Source organism: Poecilia reticulata, chromosome 6 (assembly GCF_904066995.2).
Source record: "Poecilia reticulata chromosome 6, P_reticulata-male-v2, whole genome shotgun sequence".
Taxonomy (NCBI): Eukaryota; Metazoa; Chordata; class Actinopteri; order Cyprinodontiformes; family Poeciliidae; genus Poecilia; species Poecilia reticulata.
In genome coordinates, this window is record NC_088835.1 from 3,975,174 (window position 1) to 3,993,275 (window position 18,102).

Here is an 18,102-nt window from a genome sequence, read left to right on the forward strand (position 1 = left end):
TGGATGGACCCAGTGATACATAGACTACATCCTGCTTCGCCTTTAACCCACTAGCAATAGCCTTAAACACACATCCTTTTATTTTTATTTTCTTTATTTTGTGAGCATGTTAGGTTATTGTCTGAGGATAAATGTGGTTCAGTTTCAACGTTTGTGTCTACCTGTCTGAGGTTGGCAGTAGTCCACAGTGTAGCCCTCCAACTGCATCAGTTCCTGAGGCTCAGCTTTCCTCTCTCTGTAGCTGCACATTGCAAATGTGTACTGACTCACCTAAAGGAAACAAACACATAGTTATAGTTGGCACCTCCAAAATGAGCATGATCAATTATCAATACATCTCATCTTTCTCTCTTTTTTGACAAATTCTTTGGTACTAAAGTAGTAGAAAGCAAAGGTTCTACCAGCACTGGCACAATAATATCAAACATGATGATATTTTTCAATAATTCAGACAAAAAGTTCACACATCATATTTTTCTCATTTTGTCACATCAAATATCTAAACTTCACATTTCATACAACTTTAATAACATCTCTTACTTCAGAGGACTATGGGTTGAGCTATAAAAAACAGCTGTTGCACAGGGCTGGGGGAAAAACTGCTAGTGCACCTAAAGTTTCTAGAAAGTGTTTCATTTCAGTACATTGTAAATGCAAGCCACACTTTTTAAACATATACTACTTATCTTGTACTTTACAATTATGACCTACATATAGAGTAACATGACAACAGGTGAAAAAAATCAGTGTATGAATACTTTTTACAACCAGCAATAAATCATGAATATACATTAGGTTTTTCTTCTCCTTTTTGTTTTTAACACTTATTTGTATATACTTAGCCTGGTCGTTGCCTTCCTGTGCTATTCCGCTCAGTTCAAATGTCACTTCACAGCTCAGTCTTGGACTTTTCCCCTTCACATAGATTTTCTCTGGTAGATTTTCTAGTGGACCAGTCAGTGAACAGGAAGAAATGTTGTGAATGTTGAAGATAAATTTCTGCGTTTTTTAGAATTGTAGTGTGCCTGTAGTTTTGTCAATGCCAGTGGAGGCAGTGAAGGAAGCTGTTCTGTGTTGGCCACGCTTCCAAGTATTGAATTCACATCAACAGCTTTTTTCAGTGCTGCGCTGACTAGCGATAGTCTTAAAGGGCGAAGCCTATGACATTGCCTCATTTAGCTCAGCTCTTCTGTCTTCGCAGTGAAGGACGGCTGTTTACAGTGCAGCCAATATCCACTAAACTTCATAGCATCAAACTGGAGCATTATATACACCACAGACAAATGTTAGTGACTGAGTCAAATTTAAATCCTCAACACTGTCCACACCTCCAGAAAGCAATTGTTTGTCAACAGCTGAGGGCCCAGACCCTCTGGATGAAGCAAAGTGTAAAATAAGGTGCTGGTTTTTACCAGGCTAGAATATATTGTAAATGTATCGGTGAATGTAGATCCTCAGTCCAAAGACTTGATCTTTTTAGCCTTTGAAGGAGTTTCAATTAGAGTAAACCAAGCAGCCACATTTCACAAAAACATGAAATGATTTTTCACTTATTTTCTCTTGACCTACAAAGATCCCAAGTTAGTGCTCAGAAAGTAAATGAAAGTTCAAGAAAAGTATAGTACAGATTAAATAATTTAATCTTGAGTTTAGATTAGGTGAGAAATCTATGAGACTACTAAGAGGAGATTTTTTTTCATTTCTTTTGTTTGATTTTCTTTCATCTGACCAATTTTTAGTAAATAAGGAACAAAAGAAGGTTTCAAACAGATTTTACTGGTGGAGAATGTTTGTCAAAAGGGCTTTACAGTAAGACCTGACTAAAAACTACACTCTGATTAGGAAAAAAACATCAGGTGAAATATAAACCCTGGTGTTTAGTTCTACATGTAAATATGGTTTTATATGGAGTCCATCCTCTGGAGCTCAAGGATCTCTGACCTGAGGTTCTGCACCTGCTAAATTCATGCAAACTTTGTCGCACTCGCAGGAGCATCTTACCTGAACAAGAAGAAAATATCTTTTTTTCCAGCGTTTCCAGACTCTGTGTCCTACAGCATACAGGTACCTGATGTACAAACAGAAAAAGATCATAAAGCACATAGTAGCTACCATGTTTCAACAATTCTAAAGAATCCTGTTTAATTTAATTAAAGTGAATTCAATCAAATGACACAATAGAAATCACTTTAATGCCAATATTGGAAGATGAAAATGCTGATTTCTTATTGCCATAGAATGCAAAACTGAGGCTTTTTTTTTAAAAAAAATCAAAATTCAAGAATACTTTATTGAGCCCAAAGATAAATTTAATTAAGAAGACTGAGTAAAGACACTGTTTTTCTGCAAGCATTCTCATAAAGAGCATGGTTAGGGTTATGAATAGCTTTCTTGATTTTATGAAGAATCCTTCTTTGCATTGTGTTCTGGGGAAATTCCATAGCCATCCATAGAACAGAATCAGATCCAAACCAGATCAGCCTTTTTAGGTCTCTGGCTCTGATGCTGCAATAGACGGCAGAAGAGACTAAACTCTCAACAATAGACTTGTAGAAGGTCTGCATCTCTAATGTGTTTTGTTCACATTAGAGATGAGATGATTGTTCCCACACCATGACACAAAGTGGTCCACCAGCTCTCTGTACTCAGCCTCAAGCCCATTGAAGGAGTTGAAGTGAAATCCAAGATGGCGCCGGTGTGTGTGGCTGATCGTCTGTCGTTCTCACGTTTGCTTATGTTTGTATTGTTACTGACGTGTGTCATCTACGGAACTGAGTCTCTGCTGGTGTACGATCGCAACACACTACTAGACCTCCAACCTTTGGTCCAGGATATGGAGTTATTCGACGTTGCTGGCCAACAATCCTTGCCCCCGCTCTGTCGGAGATTCCGAGTCACCTGTTCCGGGTTCCTGCGTTGCTTTCACGGAGGAGACGTCACCTAGTCGTCGTCGCGGTAGACGAAGCGGCCGGCTGGTGAAGCTGAAGTTTTATCTGACGCACTGCTCTGCTTTTACCCGATCATCGCATGGATCATTTCTAGACTCTCGGGTGCCTCGGCGTTTCTTGGATCCCCTTGATGTCTGCTTGGTGCCAGTGGTCGGGGTTGAAGCCCCTCTACTCCGCCGTCCCTGCCCTTCACGGCTCAAAATGTGCCGACGGTGTCTCCAAAACCTGAGACCGCTGTGCCGGGTTTCCTGACCCGTCGAAGCACATGATCCAGCTCCTGTCAGGATTGGCCTGGTAAACGCCAGGTCGCTTGTGAATAAAACTTTTATTCTTCGGGACTTTTTTAGTCACCAAAACCTGGATTTTCTGTGTGTGACTGAGACGTGGCTGAGTGTTGGTGAGTCCAGTTCTCTATCTGAGCTTTTACCGGCGGATTGTGCTTATTTTAATTCACCATGGGGATAGGAGGAGGCACAGCGACCGTTTACAAACAGGACTACAAATGTAAGCAGTGTTTTCTACAGACATCATTCCCCAGCTTTGAGTTTACGTCATTTGAGATGAGACACGTAAATCCAGTTTTCTGTCCTGTCGTTTACCGGCCCCCCAAATATAATAAGGATTTTATAAGCGACTTCTCTGACTTTTTAGCTGGGATTATAACTAACTATGAACATGTTCTTATTGTTGGAGACTTCAGTATACACGTGTGTTGTCCTGATAAGCCTCTGGTAAAGGACTTTTTAAGCCTTCTGGGCTCTTTTAACCTGGTACAGGCCGTATCTGGTCCTACACATGAGCACGAACACACACTGGACCTGGTTATTTCCTGCGGTCTGCCTGTGACTAACCTGGAAACCTGTGACTCTGTGTTCTCGGATCACCTGCCTGTTTTATTCAGTGTTAGTTTGACACCTACTGCAGTTAAAACTCGCTGCTGTTCGCGCTGTCCGATTATTAACCCTTCCACTGCCACTCAATTCTCCACCGCTTTTCTTCAGCTCTGTGGATCATCTGACTTCCTCCACTCTGATACAGAAGAGCTCTGGTCCTGGTTCTGTTCTTCCTGTCAAACCATCCTGGACTCGGTTGCTCCATTAAAAATCAGGCAGCCAAGGACTAAACCTGAGCCTTGGTTTAATGACAGAACTCGTGCTGCAAGGAAGGAATGTCGCCGTGCTGAACGAAAGTGGAAAAAGGATAAACTGCAGGTTACTTTTCAGATTCTAAAAGACTGTTGGCGTCACTACCAGAGCACGGTTAAAGAGGCAAAAAGGAAATATTTGGCAAATATCATTTCCTCAAACAGCCATAACCCACATGTTTTATTTAACACCATTGACTCTGTGCTTAATATTCCACAGAATGCCTGTTTGGAAGCTTCTCCTGACATGTGTGATCATTTTCTGCATTTCTTTATTGAAAAGGTTGGTAGTACCAGGGCTCTTATCACAGCTCCTGACTCTGTTTCAGTCCCTTGCTCTGCTGCTTTCAATCAGTTTGAGCCTGTGACTGTCTTAGAGGATGTGGTTGGCCACATTAAGCCATCAGGTTCCCCCCATGATCCTTCCATCCATCCATCCATTTTCTTCCGCTTATCCGGGGTCGGGTCGCGGGGGCAGCAGCTTCAGAAGGGAGGCCCAGACTTCCCTCTCCCCAGCCACTTCTTCCAGCTCCTCCGGGGGAATCCCAAGGCGTTCCCAGGCCAGCCGAAAGACGTAATCCCTCCAGCGTGTCCTGGGTCTTCCCCGAGGCCTCCTCCCGGTGGGACGTGCCCGGAACTCCTCACCAGGGAGGCGTCCAGGAGGCATCCTGACCAGATGCCCGAGCCACCTCAACTGGCTCCTCTCGACGTGGAGGAGCAGCGGCTCTACTCTGAGTCCCTCCCGGATGACCGAGCTTCTCACCCTATCTCTAAGGGAGAGCCCAGCCACCCTGCGGAGGAAACCCATTTCGGCCGCTTGTACCCGTGATCTCGTTCTTTCGGTCATGACCCAAAGCTCATGACCATAGATGAGGGTGGGAACGTAGATCGACTGGTAAATCGAGAGCTTCGCTTTTTGGCTCAGCTCTCTCTTCACCACGACGGACCGGTACAGCGCCCGCTTCACAGTAGACGCTGCCCCAATCCGCCTGTCGATCTCCCGCTCCCCTCTTCCCTCATTCGTGAACAAGATCCCGAGATACTTAAACTCCTCCACTTGAGGCAGGACGACCCCCCTGACCCAGAGAAGGCACTCTACCCTTTTCCGGCTCAAGACTATGGCCTCGGATTTGGAGGCACTGAGCCTCAACCCGGCCGCTTCACACTCGGCTGCGAACCACTACAGTGAGAGCTGCAGATCACGTTCCGATGAAGCCAACAGGACCACATCATCCGCAAAAAGCAGAGATGCGATCCTGTGACTGTCTTAGACTGTCTTAGAGGATGTGGTTGGCCACATTAAGCCATCAGGTTCCCCCCATGATCCTGTCCCTTTTAAAGATATTTTATCTAGCATAGGGCAGCCTGTTCTTGCAATTATAAATAGCAGTCTGTCCTCAGGTGTGGTCCCTGCTAGTTTTAAACATGCAGTAGTGCAGTCACTGCTTAAAAAACCTGGCCTTGATCATACTGCTCTGGCTAATTATCGGCCTATTTCAAAGCTGCCTTTTCTTTCTAAGGTTTTAGAAAAATTGTGTACTGTCAGCTGACAGTTTTTAGATGACAATGGCATTCTGGAGGTTTTTCAGTCAGGTTTTTAAACTCTTCATAGTACAGAATCTGCTTCAATAAGAGTTTTTAATGACATCCTTCTTGCATGTGATTCTGGTCACCATGTTGTTCTGATTTTACTTGACCTAACTGCTGCCTTTGATACAGTAGATCACAACATTTTAATATCGCGATTTCACCACGTTGTAGGTATTGATGGCACTGTTCTTAAATTGTTCAAGTCTTACCTGGAGGAGAGAACTATTTCAGTGAATATTAGTGACTCTGAATCATCTACTGCTTCAATGCCTTATGGTGTCCCGCAGGGCTCAATTCTGGGCCCTCTGCTTTTCTCTATTTATTTACTGCCTCTGGGTTCTATACTTAGGAAACATGGGATTTCATTTCATTGTTATGCTGATGACTGTCAGATTTATTTGCCCCTGAAGCAGAAGGATGTCCATTCCATTAAACATCTCCTGGCATGTCTAGGTGATATTAAAGCTTGGTTGGCTTTGAACTTTTTAAATTTTAATGAAAACAAAACAGAGGTGATAGTGTTTGGACCCAGTGGCTCCTGTGAGTTCTCATCTGTTGACCTTTGACCCTTGGAGGTACATTTTAAACATGTTATTACAGATCTTGGTTTTAAGGTGGACAGTGATTTTAAATTGGACAGCCAAATCAGAGCCGTGGTTAAGTCCAGCTTTAATCATTTAAGGCGATTGGCATCAGTGAAATCTTTTCTTTCCAGGCAGCATTTTGAAACAGTGATCCAGGCTTTTATTTCCACTCGACTGGATTACTGTAACGCACTTTATCTGGGAGTCAGTCAGTCGCTGCTCTCACGTCTGCAGTTGGTTCAGATGCAGCTGCAAGACTTTTGACAGGAACTCGGAAGAGGGAGCATGTGACCCCTGTCCTGGCCTCACTTCACTGGCTGCCTGTATATTTTAGGATTCATTTTAAAATTCTTATGTTTGTTTTTAAATCACTACATAATCTTTCCCCGGCTTAGCTCTGAGCTTCTTCACCCCTACATACCTTATCGGTCACTCAGGTCAGCAGATCAGCTGTTCTTGGAGGTACCAAGATCCAGAAGGAAGCTCAGAGGGGACAGGGCTTTCTGTCATTGGCCCAAGTTATGGAACTACTTGCCTTTGCAGGTCAGAGAGGCCCCTTCACTGTCCACTTTTAAAGCTCGTCTTAAAACCCATTTATTTTACTTGGCTTTCAACTCCAGCAGGACCTAGTTTTAAATTGTATGTTGCTTGTTTTTAAACTGTAAGAGTTTTTATTTTTTATTATTGTTATGTTGTGTTTTAATGTACAGCACTTTGTATCGGCTGTAGTTGTTTTAAAGTGCTTTATAAATAAAGTTGGTATGGTATCTTTGATACACCTAACAACTGCTAAATCAGTGTTTCTCAACCTTTTTTGGGCCAGCGCCCCCCCAGCCTTTATCCAGGTCCCTCACTGCCCCCCACCAAAGAATTTGTAGACTACTTTGCACTGACTATTATTTTATTAATAATATTACTATCATTATTGTAGATGTTTAGATTTTTATACTTGTTTCTGTATTTATCATCAAAAATAATTTCCAAGAGAACAAAAAAGCCATGGGAATAGAAATTATTTTCACAGGCGAGTATGAAAAATGCAATAAACATTCAACTTAAATTTGTAGGTCTACCAGCAGCCAATCAGAGTTGAAAAAATATTCTTATTCTTTGTCATTTTCTAGTTGTTAAATATTCCACAAAATGACCAGATAAAAGATGAACAACGTGCCAGTTTAAACTTTGAACTATTTGCAAAATGACTGAGCTCTGCAACATTAAAACATGGATAGAACTGTAACTACATTAATCATAGCTCTTCTTCTCTTCAGTGTTTCACAGTTTCTGGTGGTGCAGCTCTGTGCTGCCTTCAGGAGAATGGGACATCAGAGCATCATCCATAAAACTTCACCCACATGGCATTTATTGTTCAAACCAGAGCTTTCAGTGGAAAAACAAAAGTTCCAGGTCCTTTTAATGCCATACAAATATGAGACAGAAACATGGATTATATCTTTATATAGACCTGTCTATTGATTATAGATTAATAGTTTTACTGGACAGAAATTACAAAGAACAAATCTGGTTCTTAATCAAATGCTAATGAGTCAAATTGAAAGTGTCATGGAGTCATCAGCCTCATGACATTAACACTGACATGAAAAATAATATTGAAGAAATAAATATATCAAATCTAATTAAAAACATAAATAAGTGATCAGTTCTTTACTGTTATGGTCTGTAAGATATATTTATTCTCAGTATTAGATGTGGTCTCAACAAACCCATGACACTTCAACAATATTATTTTACCTTTTATCTGGAAATAGTGTCTGTTTATTCTTGCCATACAGTCTCTGTATTAATTATTGCTCTAAAGGTCTTGCCATACCAGTTTATTCCTTTGTATTTACTTTAGTTTCTTAGTTTATTCTTGCATTTTGTTCTTCATTCATTTCCATTTAGTTTCCTTTGATTAGTATTATCCTCTCTTGGTTTATTGCTATGTCCACTTTAGTTTTTGTCCTGTTGCTAGATTTATTTTATCGTTTATTGACCATCAGTAATCTTCACTCATCACCTGCTGCGCCACCTAATCGTCATGTGTTTCACATCATGTTTTGATTTTTCACTGTTCAGCGTCAGATTCTCTGATTTTATGCCATAATTCACAAATAGTTTGTCGCTCCGTTTTATGTCCCGCTTCTTCTATTTCTGAAGTGCAGAGAGTGAAAAGAACTGGTGAGAGTACAGTGCACTGTGGGGCTCCTATGTTGCTGCTCCAGGAAGAGCATTCCAGGAGGCTGTTCTTCCTGGACTTCAGTTCAGCTTTTAACACCATCATTCTAGGCAGACTGGTGAGGAAACTGGGGGACCTGGGTCTCCCCCAAAACATCTGCTACTGGATCATAGACTTCTTGACAGATCTCACCCAGACGGTGAGAGTAGGATCCCACCTGTCCTCAGCACTGAACACCAACACTGGGTCTCCACAAGGCTGTGTGCTAAGCCCCCTACTCTACATCCTCTACACCCACAATTGTAGCCCCAGCCACCCAAACGATACCATCATAAAGTTTGCTAATGATATACCACGGAGGTGGGGCTCATCTCTGGAGGAGATGAGATGGTATAGAGTGGAGGTGGAACGACTGTCTGCCTGGTGCTCCACTAACCACCTCCGTTTGAACACCTCCAAGTCGAAGGAACTGACGTTATTTAGGGGGTGTAAACATTCAGGCCATCATTATAAATGGGGAGAGGGAGGAAATGGTGCCCAATTTCAAGTTCCTGGGCACCTACATCAGTGACTGGGACTCCAACTCCACTTCAGTCCTGGCACAACAGAGACTGTTCTTCCTGAGAATTCTCAGGAAGAACATAAGAAATGAGCTCTTGGTGTTGGAAGCCATCTTTGAGTTTTGGGCTACTGTTTAGCAACAACAAATTCGAGGTAGACATTTTTTCTATTTTCAAAATGACCAAGCATTTTAAAAGGATATTATTAGTCCTAGAGACTATCTAAAATGCTTTTGCATTCACCCATTAGATAATATAATTGTTCTCTGCATATGATAGATAGATTAATCACATACTGATAAGAATGTTGAGGGAAACTGGTAAATGGCACATTAAAAAAGGAAGGCTTGGCATGCATAAGTGGAAACTGGTCCACTGCCTTGACTGAAACTGCCTTTGTTCAGATTACATCAACATTTTCATTTAGTTCAACACAATCTGAATTTAAATTGACTATGAAGCCCAGACAAGAAAAAAAGACAGAATAAAATAGATTGATGGGAAGATCTCTTTCTTCAGCCCTGCTGTCTCCTTTTAAAGAAAAGGCCTTCAGTCAAGGTTGTGGTGCGTCTGACAAAGAGTCTGGGCCATTCCATGCAACTGTGGGTTAACATGTTGCAGCAGTCAGCAGTCACTTCTGAAAATTATTTTGCTGCTTTGTCCTCTTCCTCTTGCGGTTTAACACATCAGTTCTCCTGCTGCATGGTGAAGCAAGAGAAAGCTGATGCCAAAGAGCCCAGTGCAGCTTTCTGAGCAGAAAGCATTCATTTTTAGCTGACCCATCGGCCAGAAACTCAGATTTTAAAGAATGAAAATGGAAAAACATGGATTTATTTTAAACTCAGCTTTCTATTTATATTATACTCTATTTATATTTATACTTTATAAAGTGCCGTTCTACAAAGTATTTTAAGTTGATTCCTGCCATTGACACATTTTCTCACACACATTAATATATGTGGCAATCAAAGAAATTACTAAAGACAGCGTTTCTAACTTTTGATGTGATTATTTAATTGTTTTGGGGCATTTCTGAATAAAGAGCACAATGTTTTTATTTGATAGAAATGATTCTGATCATTTTTATAATGAAATTGATGAACAGACACACTTTTACAGTGTTTTATTAAAGAATATATTTACATTATTCCATAATTATGGATTAACATTAACATTTAACATTTCAAGACAAACAAATAATGTTCCTGTATTTATTTTTTATGTTATTGAGAAATGACTTTTGATTTATAAATCAGTCATTGTCAAACATTAAACTATATATTTTTCGTACTTTTTTTCAGAGAATAAATATTACAGTATGTCAACTCTGCTATTGACAGCAAAGAGTGAAAATAATTCTAACCAAGTAAATTATTTTTATTTCATTACATAAGCTACATTAATACACTAATACTGCAGATTTAGATAAAATACACAAAAAGTGAAAGAATAAAACATGTATTTATTATACTGGAACACTGGTCACAGGCTTCAGTCTGCTGGTCACACTGGGAGAACTCAATGACTTCTGAGACGTCCTGGTTCACAGGCTAAAGCCAAGAATAAAAGAGAAATTTTCCAAAAGTGAAATAGAAAATATGTTTCGTATATGTTTCCTACACATTCAGAAAGACATTTTCAGCATGTTGGGCTCTGACTCGTAGCATCTTTATAGCTAAATACCGACATGGAGAAGCTGAGCTGGAAACAGACTGAAGACCAGCAGCTCCATCTCTGATCCTGACTGATCTTTACTTACTAAATCCTCTGGTTTTTAATTAACTTCTCCTCTAACAGCGGTTTCTCATCAGCTCTCTCTCATTAGAAAACAGTATGAAAACATTAGCTGCTACGCTAACAATCAGCGGTTATTTCGGGCCAATTTAGCCCGAAATAACAATAGGAAATATTTTCCGGTTGTTTAAAAGCGAATTTCTGGCTGCAAAGTCAAGTAATTCTGATCTTTCATCCTTACCTGGGGAAGGTAATCCTAATGAATCCAGTTTGTTTCGTAAAACGGTTGAAACACACAGCGCAGGACTTAAGGAGCTCCGATCCTCTGCTGCCACATAGAAGATGGCGGACGGTTTTACGTAGGACTCAGCGATCCATGAGGGATCTACGTATTGATGTCTATGGTTTTTACTTTATGAGTAGTGTCCCTTTAAGAGCCAAGTACGACATTACTTTACGGCAGAGTTCCGACTGCAGTTACTAGGGGAACTCCCGGGCTTCGGAGTTTCAGAGCTGCTGCAGAGCAGAGACGTGCTAGCCTCTGGCTTCCTTCTGCATATCGCCTGACTTCTTTATGCCTGATATATGATGTTTTCCTGCTAGGTGAGCATTACTGGAGATTTGTAATGTCGTATGTGTTCTAATTTTATGTACCAAGTCGTTGCTAATGCGGTAATGTTTTAGAAACCAAATTCCTGTTTTACCGTTGGTATTGTGAGTTAAATTACTGTCAGGTTTTTGTCATGTTAAGTGAAATATTTCATACTCATCAATGTTCATGAGGGACGTATTATTTTATGGAGTTATATTCTTGATAAAGACTCTTCAATGCTGTTTTAAAATGGAGCTTACTGCTCACAGTTGCTAGGGAAACTCCCGGGCTTTGGAGTTTCAGAGCTGCTGCGGAGCAGAGACATACTAGTCTCTACCTACCTTCTGCATGTCGCCTGACTTTATGCCTGATATATGATGTTTTCCTTCTAGTGCATTATTGTGGCCGATATTAGGGAAAGGAACACTGGGCAGCATGGGAAGGTGCTCCTGTGCCTGCGGAGGAAGAGAGAGAGGCTGCAGAGTTTTCCGTGTCGGTGGACGTCCGCTGCCATCGTCTTTCTGGGTCGCAATCCCAGCCAGGACAACCTCTTTCATCGATCTGTTTCGTACCCATCAGACACACACACAAATATAGAGCTCTATATGAAATTTTTTTTTTGTTTTTCTTTTTTTGCTAGCCAGCTTCTTTTAATTTTATTTTTCTACCGAGGACCCTGAAAGGATTTTTTGTCATCTAAATTTTATTTTATTTTCACATTGAGAGGACTTGCTACCAGGGCTTAAAGAGCTCCGTCTGGGGGCCAGACGTCCGGCTTTTCAAGCAAAGCGAGCATTGGACCAAACGGCCCGCCTCAACTAAACTGTAGATAATAGACAAAGATGTCTGCCAATCAGAATTCTAGCTCCCGTGTTGTTGACCAATGACTGTAAAACGGTTTGTAGAAAAGAAGCGCTTGCGTTCGGTTCGGATTACTGATGGTCAATAAATGATAAAATAACTGTAGCAACAGGACAGAAACTAAAGTGGACATAGCAATAAACCAAGAGAGGATAATACTAATCAAAGGAAACTAAATGGAAATGAATGAAGAACAAAATGCAAGAATAAATTAAGAAACTAAAGTAAATACAGAGGAATAAACTGGTATGGCAAGACCTTTAGAGCAATAATTAATACAGAGACTGTATGGCAAGAATAAACAGACACTATTTCCAGATAAAAGGCAAAATGATATTGTTGAAGTGTCATGGGTTTGTTGAGACCACATCTAGTACTGAGAATAACTATATCTTACAGACCATAACAGTAAATAACTTAACACTTATTTATGTTTTTAATTAGATTTGATATATTTATTTCTTCAATATTATTTTTCATGTCAGTGTTAATGTCATGAGGCTGATGACTCCATGACACTTTGACTCATTAGGATTTGATTAAGAACCAGATTTGTAATTTCTGTCCAGTAAAACTATTAATCTACAAATCAATAGACAGGTCTATATAAAGATATAATCCATGTTTATCTCTCATATTTGTATGGCATTAAAAGGACCTGGAACTTTTGTTTTTCCACTGAAAGCTCTGGTTTGAACAGAAGAAGAGCTATGATTAATGTAGTTACAGTTCTATCCATGTTTTAATGTTGCAGCTCAATCGTTTTGCAAATATATCAAAATTTAAAATTATTTTTGATCATAAATACTAGAGGTGTGCCGATCGATCGGTCACCGATCATAAGCGGGCCGATTTTCGTGAAAAAGTGCATGATCGGCGATCATTGACTCTTGTTGCCGATACCGATCACCTGCATCTCATTTCTCAGCCTGCCTGTGCAGCTGGTTTCCTCTCCTCTGACAAAATGACACTATCACAATGAAAAGCAGTCTGTGTGCAGCTTATATAACAGTGTAAATGTATTCTTCCCTCAAAATAACTTTATACATTAGGGCTGTAGTGATACAATAATCTCACGATACGATGCGATACACGATATTCTGCTCACGATACGATATATATATCACGATATTCAGCAAACAATACAACTTGTACAGTACAACTGTTACGATACTTGCGGATGAATATCAATTTTTTCTAAAAAAAAAAAAACAAAAAAAAAACATCGATATATATTGCAAAATCGATATTATTACACAGCCCTAATATACAGCCATTAATGTCTAAACCACCGCAAACAAAAGTGAGTACACCCCTAAGAGACTACACCCCTAAATGTCTGAACTGACCGCTGCTTGTTGTCAATGTTCCCTCTTAAGCTGCGCGCTTGCGATTGCGCACTGCTTGTACATTCTCAGCGCACAATAAAATCTATGCAGCGCATAAAATAAAATCCAAATAAACTGAACATTGAGCTCAGACATCAGTTTTGACTATTGACCAATAACACATAACGATCTAACTCAGTGAGTCACAGGTGTCCAGCCAATGATACGATACGGTTCATGATACGGCAGTTAAGAGACGCGAAAGCTAACACCCTATCATGGCTAAGTGAACGGGCAGTGGGACATCCATTCATCAACTAAAGTAAAAAAGAAATGTGCTTCTTTTAAGATGCAATGGCTGTTGGAGGAAAAATACTGGCGAGATTACCCTTTTTATTAGTAAACTCTGTGGTCACACAGATGCTCGTTTTCCAGAGAATGAATTAAAGGAGTGGTCAGCATTTGACATTGAAGCATTGAGCACAGACATCAGTTTTGGATCAGCAGACATTTCTACACTGGACAAAGTGTACAACCATTGGAGAAGTGAGAAAGACAGTTTTTTCAGATGTGAAAAAACTGTGTAATTAAATATTTTACAGACAAGAATTTATACAGTTTCACAAGCTGGGGCACACAGTTCATCGTGCAGAATGTGAATATTTTAATGTGAACAAAAAGTTATGTCTGAAAGGTGTAATGTCTCATTTCTCACCACGGCCAAAGCAGGACTCTTACATACTATGCATCTCATGAACAGCAATGTTTTTGATTTTTCATTTTAAGTGGGGCAAATCACTTATATTAAAAGTAGAGATGTGCCGATCAGGTTTTTTCCTGCCGATACCTATACCGATCACCCATGAGGGCTGATCGCCGATACCGATCACATAATTATTATTATTATTTTTTTATCATAAACACTACCGTTTACATTATGTGGAAAAAGGAACCATGAATTCACCTTAATTTAGACAAAAACTTTTTTTTCCAAGAAGAAAACTAAACAAAACAGGCATTCTGCTAATTGTACTGCTATCGGTAATACTATCTTTAACAGACTGATAACATATGGAGGCTCTGAAGAGGCTAAATAAAACCTCTCAACATTGACAAAAAATTCAAGTATAAAACTTAACATTCAAAGGCAAATACAGGATCCATTACAATAAACAATCCAGAGTTACTGAATGAAAACTTCCTGATAGCATGGCGGCTAGCTGATTACTGCTAGTTCTGAGTGGCTGTTTCTGACTGAGCGGAGTAATTATGCAGAACAGGGAGGAGATCGATTATTTTTTTAGAGATTATCTGTCTCATGTTAGGACAGCGAAAGTTTTAATACGTATGTAAAATGTATTTTTTTAAGTTAGATGCTGCAGCTTTAAACAGAGGTTTTGGTGTGAGAGTCACTACCAGGTGGAGCAGAAGCGGCGCTCCGTCTGTGAAATATTACATCGCACCTCGAAGACTTAAATAATTTTGCTGGTTATTTGTTTAGCTTTCTGACCGTCATGCTAATCCGGGTGAGTGTTTGTAGCTGTGCGCTGCTTTACCTGCTATCTGATCCTCCATATGCCTTTTTTACTGCAGTGAGCCTCGATGTAGCCAAACTCCTCAAGTATGCCATTGTTTTTATGTCGTATTAGCTTCGTTGTGTTGATGCATTTTGACCTGCTTCAATTTTCCGCCGCAACACACAAACTTCCCCATTCACTCAGCGCGTTATAGTTCCACATCGCTTAGGATTTGTTGCTGCGCGTTTGCGCAGAGTGAAGGAAAGAGGAGACCAGCTGCACAGGCAGGCTGAGAAATGAGATGCAGGTGATCGGTATCGGCAACAAGAGCCAATGATCACCTATCACCGATCATGCACTTTTTCACGAAAATCGGCCGATTATGATCGGTGACCGATCGATCGGCACACCTCTAATTAAAAGCAAACTAATGGAAGTTGCTGCTGTAATCTGATTCTTTTATTAAGCCATGCAACTTGCTATGATCCCAGATTTATAACAGGTGTAATACTGGTGTGTGGCCATAGTGCGCACACCTGAAGTTGCGCACCGTGGTTCTCAGTATACACAGGGAGCTTGTGTGTATGCCCAGACACATGAAGAATTAGAGGGAACATTGCTTGTTGTTTTCCTTCCAAAATGCCATGTGACTAGTTAGTGTTACTAGGTCTAAGGTGTGCATAGGGAGCAGGTGTGTTCAATTTTTAGTACAGCTCTCACAAGCTCTCATACTTGTCACTGAAAGCTCCAACATGGCACCTCATGGCAAAGAACTCTCTCAGGATCTTAAAAGATGAATTGTTGCGCCACATGAAGATGACAAGGCTACAGGGGCATTGCTAACACCCTGAAACTGAGCTGCAGTGCAGTGGCCAAGATCATCCAGCTTTCTAAAAGAGGAGGGTCCATTCAGAACAGACATCACATTGGTTGTCCAAAGAAGCTCAGCGCAGGCGCTCAGCGTCACATCCAAATGCTGTCTTTGAAAGATGGGTGCAAGGGTTCCATCAGCATTGCTGGAGAGACTGAAGAGGTGGAAGGTCGTCAGCCTGTCAGTACTCAGACCATAAGCCACACACTACATCAAGTTGGTCTGCATGGCTGTCACCCCAGAAGGAAGCCTCTTCTGAAGTCTGTACACAACAAAGCCTGCAAACAGTTTGCTGAAGACATGTCAACAAAGGATATGGATTACTGGAACTAGGTCCTGTGGTCTGATGAGACCAAGATTAATTTGTTTGGTTCAGATGTGTTTCAGCTATCAGGTGAGGAGTACAAAGATAAGTGTGTGATGCCTACAGTCAAGCATGGTGGTAGGAATGCCATGGTCTGGGGCTGCATGAGTGCAGCAGGTGTTGGGGAGTTGTATTTCATGACCTCCCATCTGTACTGTGAACTACAGAAGCAGAACCTGAGCCCCTACAGGGCAGCGTTCCATCATGATAATGACCCTGAACACACATCTGAGACGACCACTGCTTTATTGAAGAGGCTGAAGGTAAAAGTGATAGACCGGCCAAGCATGTCTCCAGACCTTAACCTAATAGAACATCGTTGGTGCTCCTCCATCTTCCTCAAGCGGAAGATGGAGGAGCACCAAGTCTTGAATATCTGCCAGCTCTGTGATGTCATCATGGAGGACTTGAAAAGCATTCCAGTGGCTACCTGTGAAGCTCTGGTGAATTCCGTGCCCAGAAATAATGCTGGGCACACAAAATATTGACACTTAAGACACTTAAGATATACTTAAATATCTGCATAAGTGAGGGGTGTACTCCTGTTCACTGCTGCTCAGTGAACAGGAGAACCTCGATCACCCCATCCTAAGAATGTGAATCCTGCCTGGCAGAGAGAGACGCTGTGATTGTACTGCCTGCAGATTTACTGTTGAGCTAACAGAGAAACACAGCCATTTATATTTCTATCAGTGTTCATATTTTGTGTATGGTGAACTGGAGTGTGTCTGTCTTTTGTAATACACTGTGTATATATACATACATGATAGACAAACAGTATATATCAAGGGTTGCCTTAACGGAATTTCAGTTTTTTTTTTAATGACTGAAAAATTTGAAGCTGAATCTTCATTTTGACAGATTATAATTAACACCCTTGACTGGAGCACATGGACAGACTAAAGAGTAAAGAGTTCATCGCAGAGGCAACTAGAATCAATCAATAAAAAAAATCCTTTATGAATATCATCTCATGGACACTGAACCATATGCCTTTTTCTGACCAGGAGCTGACAGCGTGTTGAAGAGTGATGGACCGGACGCTTTGGAGCGTCTGGTGCAGAAGCGCATTGCAAACCTTTGGTTGAAAAGGTGCATTTAATTCCAATCTCTGTTACAGACCAGGGAAAACTAAAGAGAATGCAACGTTGTGTTGATCCATTTATACTCTAAACTGATGAGCCAGCAGTTTATCTTGAGGAACTAAATAAATGTACAGAAGTTAATTAGACCCTGACATGTGCAGGCTCTCCGCAGCCAATGCGGATGCGGCTCTGCTGCAAAGAAGTAAAATTGTTGAGTAAAATGAACATTGTTCTTTCATTCTATGACTTACTAACAACATCTCTCTACAATTCCAAGCAAAAATGTTGCATCCGTGTGGTTTTTTCCATAAAATGTCTTCTTCTGTTCTGAATTTCTTTCATTTTTATGCTTTTCAGTACCAAAGTGTGGCAAGCACAAAAATAAGTCTTACTGGTTTATCAAGGGAAAAAATTGTATGCTAATATTTTCTAATTCATTTAAAATATATGTTCTATACAAAGAATATATTTATTTTAAAACATGAGGCACATCGTTTTAATCTCAATAAGGAGCACTTTACCTAAAGTCTCACAGGGAGACTGATGGTGCCCCCTGGTGGAGCATCCTGAAAACTAAGTGTGATTCTTTCGGTATTTTACTTGAGTTATTCCCTCTGCAGCCGACAGCTGATTTCAGTAAGTGTCACTTATTCCATCAGTTCAGGATTCATATATCACAGTGTTTCCCAAGCCTGGCCCTCAAGGCACACTGCCCTGCATGTTTACAATGTTTTCCTGCTTTAAC

General features: G+C 40.7%; 1 protein-coding gene and 2 long non-coding RNA genes across 9 annotated transcripts in view; 1 reads left to right on the forward strand and 2 right to left on the reverse strand.

Moving 5' to 3' along the window:
- cadps2 (Ca++-dependent secretion activator 2) overlaps nucleotides 1-18,102 on the reverse strand; it is a 280,025-nt gene that overhangs the window by 184,721 nt on the left and 77,202 nt on the right. For all 7 annotated transcript variants that reach the window (XM_081607676.1, XM_081607675.1, XM_081607679.1 and 4 more), the window contains exons 9-10: nucleotides 2,002-2,068; nucleotides 162-270 (exon numbers count right to left, since the gene is read on the reverse strand). In XM_081607676.1, coding sequence (XP_081463802.1) covers nucleotides 162-270; nucleotides 2,002-2,068 — 176 coding nt within the window. The remainder of the gene's footprint in view (nucleotides 1-161; nucleotides 271-2,001; nucleotides 2,069-18,102) is intronic.
- LOC145551906 (uncharacterized) overlaps nucleotides 1-18,102 on the forward strand; it is a 133,509-nt gene that overhangs the window by 52,162 nt on the left and 63,245 nt on the right. The gene's annotated exons all lie outside the window — the stretch shown is intronic.
- On the reverse strand, nucleotides 10,448-11,070 carry LOC145551905 (uncharacterized). The gene is made up of 2 exons (XR_014087775.1): nucleotides 10,981-11,070; nucleotides 10,448-10,555 (listed from the first exon to the last, which is right to left on the reverse strand). It is a non-coding gene; the product is annotated as an uncharacterized LOC145551905 (long non-coding RNA).